The 9,949-nt window shown below is 45.7% G+C and overlaps 1 protein-coding gene across 4 annotated transcripts in view; it reads left to right on the top strand.

The window, feature by feature from the left end:
* bin3 (bridging integrator 3) overlaps positions 1-9,664 on the top strand; it is a 43,282-nt gene extending 33,618 nt beyond the window's left edge. For all 4 annotated transcript variants that reach the window (XM_018744122.2, XM_018744119.2, XM_018744120.2 and 1 more), the window contains 3 exons: positions 325-466; positions 1,374-1,508; positions 7,332-9,664. In XM_018744122.2, coding sequence (XP_018599638.1) covers positions 325-466; positions 1,374-1,508; positions 7,332-7,478 — 424 coding nt within the window. In that variant the 3' untranslated portion in view covers positions 7,479-9,664. The remainder of the gene's footprint in view (positions 1-324; positions 467-1,373; positions 1,509-7,331) is intronic.
* Positions 9,665-9,949: the final 285 nt, after the last annotated feature.

The following is a 9,949-nucleotide window of genomic DNA, read 5'->3' on the forward strand; positions in this document are numbered from 1 at the left end:
CATGCGATGTTGCAGTTCTGAAGGCATCATGAGTCCACCACAAGCTTTCCTCACTACTAAATATTGAAAACATTTCCTCGCTCATGGGACCAGATCTTTTGTCTCGCAGCACTGGTTCCGCTCAGGCACCCAACTGTTATTTTGCACAAATAGTTGTAACTGAACCAATTAATGTGTTGAGTTATATGGAATATGGAACAAGAGCTCTGAAACACGATGTGCCATGGCTCCTCCGGACCCAAACGTTCCACGCGAGCGGCTGCCCGGCTTGTCCTGTAGCAGCAGTGTCAAATAAAGCTCTGCTCTGCTTTTGGCCTGCTACAGGTACAGCAGTGTGTTCCCCAGCTTGAACATGGCTGTGAAGAGACGGGAGCAAACACTCCAGGACTACAAGAGACTGCAGTCCAAGGTGGAGAAGTATGAGGAGAAGGAGAAGACAGGGCCTAACATGGTCAAACTGCACCAGGTAATGCTGTCACTCATCCGTTTTACTTGTGTTTTTCTCTTTTTTTTTTCCTTTTTTTAAAAAAAAAAAAAAAAAAAAAAAAAAAATTTTACCTATTAGTACAGCTGGTTTTTGTTCGATTGTGACCGGTCTTGTCCCCCTCCCCACACACTTAAAAACCCTGTGCTGTTAATTGCTACACCCCCTGCTGTTCATGTGTTTGTCTGCTTTGATATATGATGGATGTTCAAAGCTGATAATAGAATTGAACAATAGAAGATTCTTGAGATAATCTCTCGCACAATGACATACGCAAAGGCCCACATGTACCAACACACTAAAAGCCAGATTTTACCACAACGTGCTTCAGATACATACATACATACACACACACACAAACAAACAATTACAAGCGTAGCACTGCCTCCACCCGCATACACACCTACCCACACACAGCGAGGGCGTGAGCTCGCTTATCGTGTCACGGAGACAGAAAGAGTGGGGAGAAGCCTGTTTCACTTTTTTTCCGAATGACTGCATACTCAGCAGCTATATGTAGGAGGCTCTTGAGTAACTCCGAGTGAAGTGGACTGCAGCGAGCCATGAATGGGTGAATGTTGAAGCAACGGACTCCTCCTTAAGTTAGCCCACTTCATGAAGAACCCACACGCAGAAATGTTGAGACTTCCCTCACATCAGTGACTGAGAACAGTACCCACAGATCTCATGCCTACTCCTGCCCTCATGTTTTGCTCATGATCTCGTAGAATTTTTTTTTTTTTTTTTTTTTGCAAGAGGCTGTGACGGTACTGTTTCTCAGGAGTAGAGTCCCCTTCCTAATAGATAGCATTGGTGCTGCTTTTTGCAAGAGGAGAAGTGATGCAAGCTGTGAGTTTGCTGACGTGCGTCCGGCCTCTGTATCCTGCAGGCCAGGGAAGAGCTCAGGCCGGTCAAGGATGACTTTGAAGCCAAAAATAAGCAGCTTCTTGAAGAAATGCCGAAGTTCTACAACAGTCGCATCGACTATTTCCAGCCCAGCTTTGAGGCCTTGATCCGGGCACAGGTGAGTGTTGGTGGTCTATTGGTAGCAAGAGTCCAGTGTAACACGGTACTGTGCAAGAATATTAGGAAGGCACACCACTGACATTACTGTGGAGAGGATGAGCATTACTGTGATTTAATAAAATTTATCAAACATGACTTATTTTTAATTTTTTTCCTATTTATGCTTTTAAACATTTAATGTTAAGTCCTTGATAAACAACAGGAAGGTCCCTCCTATACTTGAAGTGAAAACCCTTGAGTTTATCGCTCCAGAAGGTCAGCTAATGCGCTACCAGCTGTTGTTTATAAAAGACTTGCATGTAGGCAGCTGTCCGTTCTTCATGTTTTCTGTGGTCATTGGTCTTAGGGAGTGGGCTTCGCTGAGTCCAACCACAAGAATGCATCCTGAACAATCACGAAGCATAAAAGAAAAATCCTTTTATAAGGCTTAGTCATCTTGATCCATTAACTTCTGTTTTAAAGCTGCCTTTTTAAAGTCTTTATTTATTTATTTGGTTTGTTTATTATAATGCCCTCTTCTGTATGTCTCTTTGAAATGAAAGTGATGGAGTATTGCCTAGTTTTGTTGCCTGTTTTAAGAGGTTTCTTCCACAAGATCTGTTCACTACCTGCAGCTGTCTGGTTAAGCAGAGCGCATGGATTTGTGGGACTCAAACCTCTTGCTTTTTTGCTGCTGAGCCCTGACGCGATCGCGCCCGTTTTCCCAGATGGGGAAATGCTGCTTCGGATGCTATAAGCCTTGGTCACACGGGTTCCTGAGCTCCTGGGCCAAGCCATTCTCAGACCCCAGTTGGTGTCTTCTGTAGGCTGCGTAGTCCCAGCGGACGAAGTCTCGCTTTAACCAGCTCAGCCATGGTACGGCGTCTCTGTTCGGCATTAGTGCACTCCCTACATAACTCCTTGGTTGGGAACAAAACTCTGTGGTTCTGAGATGAGCTTCACGAGTAGAGACATCATAGACCTTTTAACCCATATTCCACAACAAGTTCCTGTACGAGCAACATATGACTCTTTATTTTTGTTATTGCTGCTGTTTATTTTTTTTATTGTGATGTTGTTCCTTACCATGGTAAAACAGTCTTTTTCTTCTCAAAATGGAAGCGTTCCTGTATCACTCAACTGGCCTTTTTTTCTGTGTCTCGTGTAGCTTAAGAGAACTAGTCTCTCATGCTTTGTAGTCCACTTTGTGTGCCCACCGTGTGGAAAACCAGCTTTCTGCTGCTGTCGGGCACCTCAGGTCACACACCAAGCGGTGCTTGGTCGTTTACGTAACGCAGTAATCGAGGAGGAAGTATCTAAAGAGGTGGAATGTTGGGTCAGAGCACACAAAGCCTGAGGGAGAAGTCACCTGGTGGGGTCAAGCATCGATTAGACTTTATTCAGGTTTAAGGAGCTTAAAGTGGAGTCTGCCAGAGGGGAGATTTATGAAGTCGGGAGACTTCTTACCATAAACAATGGTGGCAGAAACTAGTGGTGTTCAGTGAGTACAGGCTTCCCTCACATAATTCAATTCATTCCTGAACATCTTCTCCTGAAGAGAATTCTCGTTAAAAAGAAGTCTTCATTACCACTAAATTAAATTTGGAAAAATAATGTTCCTGAGCTACAAAAGAATCAACGATTTTATAACGAAATACGCAACCTTCTTTACAAATCTTTTAAAGGCATAAATAATCTAGTTTGGAATCAAGGCCAGAATATTTAATTGCTCTGCACATTTTTAAATCCAGGATTCAGATTTACTTGTTCACAATGGTTTGCACGTTTAGATGCTCTTATTTTCTAGCCACATTTCCTCTTTCCGTCATCACTTGTCTTACAATAATTTTCTCTTTTCGTTTTGCTGTTTTGTTCTTTTCTCGTGTGGCACGTTGGTGCAGCAGGTGTCTGTCTATCAGCTCCTTGGATGTGGGTTTGGAGATGAGCTCAAATTCAGATCAGTGTGTAGATTTTGCGTGTTCTCCCCATCTTCGTGTGGGTTTTCTCTGGGTGCTCTGGTTTCATCCTGCAGTCCAAGACATGTTTCAGGTGAATCGGTCACTTAAAGTGAAACCTGTGTGTGTGAATGCGCAGTAAACTGGCATCCCATTCAGGCTGTACCCTGCCTCACACAGTTTCTTTCCACGGTATGATCTCGACCATATCAGCCATGCATTATACAGGAAATTATTAATAATGGATAAATTCAGTAGAACTTTAACTGTTGTCATTTTCGAAATGCTGATATTTACTGTAAATTGTTTTATAAGCACAACCCATAATCTGTCTGTATTGCAAATCTCTTTCAGAAGCTCTTATTAAGTGTGCAATATATAATAAAGGATTATAATTGTTATAATGGTACCTAACAAGGTAATTCCTTCAATCAGCCCGCTGAGAAATTGGTAGTGTGTCATCAAGTCAAAGTAATATGTAATGATGCTGTCTTTCAAGAGAATCCAGTATTCCCACTTCAAGTTTTATGTAAGACTTTTTGACTTTTAGCACTTTGCACTTTCTTAAAAACTTTTTTGCTTTAGGGCTCATTATTATTATAGATGATAGTCGCAAGATTTCGGAGAGATGCTTGCCAGCAGGCACACGGCTGACAACTGAGACGAGCAGAAGCTATGCCTCGCGTGGGGAGGCTGCTTGCCTTGTGTCGTACTTGATGTCTCCAAGGCTTGTGTTTCGAATTGAAATTTTTGTTCTCGTAAGGTGTTTCTCGTAAGTGTGAGATGATAGCTCAACACGCAAATTTTAGAGTGCAAATTAAATTCACTGATCGGTTGGAATTTTTGTGAAAGGAGCCTTCATTATACGAGGGAAGCCTGTGCATGGATGAAAATCATGTAGGCAATGGTAAAAGATGCCCCTTTCATTATGATCATCGTTCTCTTTTATGATTTATTTACACCCATACATTCAGAAGCTCACTTAACTACTCTTGCATGTCAGTAACCTGTGTTAGTGGGGTCTGCACCGTGACGCGTTCTGTGTCATAGCCCAGTGTGTCAGGTTAATGGGGGATACTGTTGCACGTTCGCAGCCTCTGGCCTGTGTGTGCTTGCTGGGGGTGCTCCTCCCCATGTGGTGGGAGGCCAGAGTCCAGAAGCGGTGCCCTCTGGGCAGCTGGACCCAGTGAGTGCGTATCTTTTGTGTGCACAACTGAGAATGATGAGCTGTGCTGCATTCGTACGCAGGGTTCTCCGCACGCCGCTTATGTGTACTTCCATAGAATGAAACTAGAAGGGATGCGCTTGTGTTTATTTTTAATTTTATTGTTTTCAGTGTTGAATTGTTTCCAAGGTCTGTATCTTCTCTTTACAAACCTCAGTTTCTGAACAGTTTCAGGGTGTGTGTGTGTGTGTGTGTGTGTGTGTGGGGCTCTGCACAACCGTGCTGTTCAGATTATATCGGCTCCATTGGGAGGTTGCTGGAAGAAGCTGGTCTAAGTGGGGCTTTTAAAAGGGGAGGAATAAATGAATGGGAAGTGTGCTGTGTGGACACACCCCAGCTGTCCCCTCTGTGTGCGGGGGCTCCTCGCTGATGGGGGGGCTTGCGCACCCGCCAGCCGTGTGAACCAAGACCCCAGGATTTTCTATTGTTTTGTTTTTCCCCGGTGGAGGAAACTCTCACCCCCACAGTCATTCTTGGGTGGTCAGTGGCCCCGGGCCCCGGGCCCCTGCTAGCGCGGTCTGCCTCTGGCTCTTGCGCACTTTCACTGGCCTTCTCAGCCGTGAGGCTCTAGCACCACTGACAGGAAGTTGCAGGAAGCACTGCTCTTTCCCCCCACTTCCCTGGTCCGGCCGCACCGTACCTGGGCAGCGGGAACCGCCCCCTGCCCCCGCTGCAGTGTGCGCATCGCTGTTGTTTCCACGCTTCTGTTCCTGCGTACGTGGTATCGTCCTTATAATGAACATAGTCACTCACGTACAGCACTTAGAAGCAGTGAATACTGGGACTGGGTAAATATAGCAAATTGTAGCCTTTGCCATAAGCTTTTACATGCAAGCAGGTTTTAGGCGAAGAAATCTTTGGAGACTGAAGTCCTCTTTCTGTGGGGGGAATTGTGCCAGTAGGACTGGCACAAATATTCTGGCTCGGCTTGCCAAAATTAGTCCAAATGTTACTGAAACATCTGAGCGTGTTGTTAATAATTATGCGGCCGTAGAGGAGAGACTCTTGAGTTGTAGGAGCTCATCACTGTGCAGGCCCAAGGGTCAGGGCACAACACCTTTGTGCTGAAGCCTCGCGCACCGCAAGCCAGGACTGCTGCCACGCAGCCCGTCTGCTGTTTACTGCTTCGCTGTCAGAGCCGAGCATACAGCAAATGGGACTCTTTGAAGCAACATACAAATGGTTTTCATCTTTGCTATTCCTTATCTTCCCCCTCCGCGATGAACCAGATCAGCATATTACCAGCATATAGTCACTTAACAGCTATTATTCAGAATTTTTTTTTTTAAAATTAAAAAACATGTATGATGAGGGGAAAAGTGCATTCATATTATGAAAAATTAACTTTTAATTTTCAAACCATCAAGCACAAATCTTCAGGGCTACTGATGGCATAGTGGTTAGAGCTGCTGTCTTTAGACCCAAAGGTCGCGGGTGCGAGTCTCAACTCCAGCTGTAGTACCCTTAAGCAAGGTACTTACCCTACAATTGCTCCGGTAAGATTGTCGAGCCGTATAAATGGGTAAATAATTGTAAGTAGGTTAACATTGTAAGTAGCTTTGGAGAAAATAGTCAGCTACATGATAAACGTACAAATGCAAGTTAACTGTGAGATGATCTGTGCTGACCATTGAAGAGAGGTTTTGAGTGGATCCGCAAGAAGTGTCCTTTGGCAACCGAATAAGCGGTTTATTATCCAGCGTATGGTTTCTAAGGGAGGTTCCTTTACTACACCTGAACCGGAGCACTCGGACCGACTGTCTCATTTACTCCAGTCCTCACGTTCACGCTTACGCTGCTAGCACTTGGCCTCCACACAGGCGTACAAGTGAGCAGCTGTATGTCATGTCAGATTGTAGTTGATATGGCTGAATATAGGTGGTGTGGTCCTTGTGGATAAACTGCTCGTGTCACTCAGCGTCACTCGGCGGCAGCAGCGCTGGAGTCAGTGCTTCGGGTCCCTTTGTCTTCGCGCTGCCTTGGAAGCGCATGTTGCGTCCACAGAAGAGCCCTGCGCTCTGTGCACTGGGTCATGAATAAATATTCAAGCATGTGTGGGTTTCAAGGGTTGTACTTCCCAGTGCCTTCATTCCCAGCCCACTCCTCCGGAGTCTTGTAATGTGATTAAAGTCTATTAATCATCAAAGCAACTCTCCCAGGACCCTGACTCATGAACCGGGGGAAGAAGCAGAGGTGGGACGTGTCAAAAAAGCTCTCAGCGAGCAGTGGCTTTCTGCCGCAACAATCGGGAGAGGAGAGACGGGGTCACTGCCCACCGGAGCAGGCTTTTTGTTCCAGCTGCTTTGCATGTGATTAGAGGGTCGCTTGCTCTACTGCGCAGTGGGGGGCCGGTGTGAAAAGGCCAAGAGGATCGGAGAAGCGCACTTGTGCCCCCAGGAGGTGTGGCATTCTGCATCTTGGATTTTTGACTTTTCGTGCCTCAGTCTGCCGAATACTGTTTGAATTCGGACCTGGTGGGAAGCCCGTTTGTTGCCTAAGCGACACCCTGCAGCTGGACTCCCCACTGCCTTCGATTTGCTCCGCCTCTGCTCGGGCCTCGTGTGGGACGCTTGCACGCCCTCTTGTCCGTCTACTCTTGTCAGTCCCGGTTTGGAGTTGAGCCGTCTGGTAAAGCGCTGCCTCGCCGCTCCTCTTCTCTCAGGTGGTGTACTTCACGGAGATGCACAAGATCTTCAGCGAGCTCACGGAGCAGATTGATCAGGCCAACCTGACGGACGAGCAAAGGGAGCGGGAGAACGAGGCCAAGCTGAATGAACTGCGAGCTCTGTCCATTGTGGCCGACGACTGAAACCGCACATCTCCTCCTCCTTTCTCCTTCATTCTCCCTGTTAGTCCTCATTTCTCTTCAGAGACATCCCCCCCCCTTGTCCACTAATGACTCCAACCTGTTTAAACTTTTCAGACCACGTTCAAAAAGCCATCAGTAAGTAGCCATTCTAGGCGAACAGCCTGCATTGTTATATTGACAATTCCATTAGAGAATATGTAAAATATGCATATACCGTTTTTAGGGATTTTGTTGTTTTAACGGCCTTTTTTAAATTGTTCTTTACTAGTAGTAGTCGTCGCATTTTCAAATATCCCGACATTATGGTACTATTTGAATTGTGTCAATTAGGCGACTTCAGTGTGGTGTCAGTGCCCTAAATATAAGTCATTAGGATTTTTAATTTTAAAGGTTTACAACCTGCTTAGTGTTCTTAATCCTTTTAGTCAGCATTCAACATAACTGCTATACAACAGTAATAACGGTATAACCAGGCCATTAAAGTAACGTGTGACCCAGTTATGTCAGATGAGGAGCTTACACTTCTCAGTCTCACTGCTGCTCCTCGGTTTTGTAGATGTGGGCACCGCAGTAGCAGTGATCTCCAAGGCACATGGAGCATCTAGCCCAGTCTCGGGCTTCGCACGGGCTGCTGGACACCGGCGTGGTTTGCTGCCCGTTGGTGCCTCCCGTCACCTTTTCACAGAAACGGCGCAGTGTGTTAGGTCCCCTCCGTACGCGATGCCTGCGGAAGGCTGTTGCAGGAAGGAAGGAAGGAAGGAGAGAGTTAGGGCTGCGGAGCCAACGGTGACAAAGCCGGGCAAACGTGCATGTAGAAACCCAAATGCCCCGCCACTTGTGCAGCTGTCGCAAATCTCTGGTGCCCTCTAGTGACTGGAGGATTCCCGTGTCTTCGTTTCTATTAATGTTTTGTATTTGTGCTTCTTTACCAAATACAGAGTACTTGTCCCTTCCAATTGTGTCCCAGTGGCCTTTGATTGCACCCCTTGTCGCTCAGGTAACAGGGGCCGGTGGCAGTGCTGAGTGCTGGGGGGCAGGAGTGCGTGCCTTTTAAACTGCCATCAAGTGTGTACAGACCGGCGTTTTGTCGTCCGGGCGTACGTGTGTATCCCTTGAGCTGCATTAGAGTCGTTCTGCAGTTTCAATACGTATCACCCAACTAAAGGCCTGTAAGAATTCCTTCACTTGTCTTGCTGAGAAACTTTTTCTCTTACACACATCAATCAGATGTACTTGATCTAAATGATTCTTTTTCTTTATTTTTAATTTTTTTTTTTAAATCAATGCTGTGTCAATGCAAGTGTTGCGTTTTGGTTTGAAGATGAGGAACAATGAATTGTTTTTTTTGCCGCTTGTGAAACACTGGAATGTAACACTACAGGATTTTTAATGCTTCTGTGAATGTACTGTCAGCAATTACAAGCAGCATTACCCACTTGTGATCAGTCTGGATTTACTACACTTTCACAGTGGTTTGTGGGAGAGTCATCTTTGTGACATTAGCTCAATGTAAGATCTTACCTCTGCTAACAGCAATAATCCTTGAAATAGTCTGTTCATTGTTTGCCATATGTTTAGCTAGGATGCATAGTTCTTTCAATGTGTCAGGTTTTTTTTTTTTAGCTACATTGAAGGATATTTTCAAGTTTGTATTTTGTGTTGTGTTCATGTGTTACTGACCAGAGCCATTGTTAAGTCTTGTCTGTTACAAGAAAACTGCTTTCCACAATCAGCTTCCAAGAAAATCTGACTTGTCTATTTTTACTTACAGAATGTACCAATAAATAGCAGTAAATGAATACAAGTGCTCTTGTGACTTGTGCAGTAAGCTGTGTGGTGTTTCTCTGGAGAACGGTGTAAAAGAAGTCCCCTGCCACGGTAGGACTCTGGCACTCAGTCCATCTCGGTTTTCTCTGTTCAACAGCCGCCCTGCAGTTCTCTCCTGTTTGCAGAACATTGTTTTTTGATGCGATGATTCACGGTTCACCATCTGCCACTCAGTGTTCATGTCCCTGTCGCCCCCTCTTGTCCTCTTCACTGCCCAGGGTCCTGATCCTCCCACGAGACACCCCCCCGAGTGCCTTTCGCCCCCTGAGCTTATGCTTTTGCAATGTCCCTCACCCCCTGGTTTTCATGTTCTGCCACCCAAGTCTCTTCAGTACCATGGTCTCCTGCCTGAATACCTTTCTCCACGGCACATGTAGATGACTTCGATATCAGTCACTGAGGGATGGCAGAGAGCGGTGCTTTGGTTTCTAATTTCCCTTTTTAAAATGTAAGACTTTGGATACACTGCTTAATATGTTGGTCTGGTATTTTACCCCAACAGTTTTTTTTACTCTGAGTTGCTGCTGCTGCCCCAGATCATCACAGCCTCTCCAGCACCTTTTGTGCTTTTCAAGAGAATGCCAGCCAGTCCATAAACCACAGGTCTCCTGCAGCTCTTGACTGTGGCGCCCTCTGCTGGCGAA

This window comes from Scleropages formosus, chromosome 12 (assembly GCF_900964775.1).
Source record: "Scleropages formosus chromosome 12, fSclFor1.1, whole genome shotgun sequence".
Classification (NCBI taxonomy): Eukaryota; Metazoa; Chordata; class Actinopteri; order Osteoglossiformes; family Osteoglossidae; genus Scleropages; species Scleropages formosus.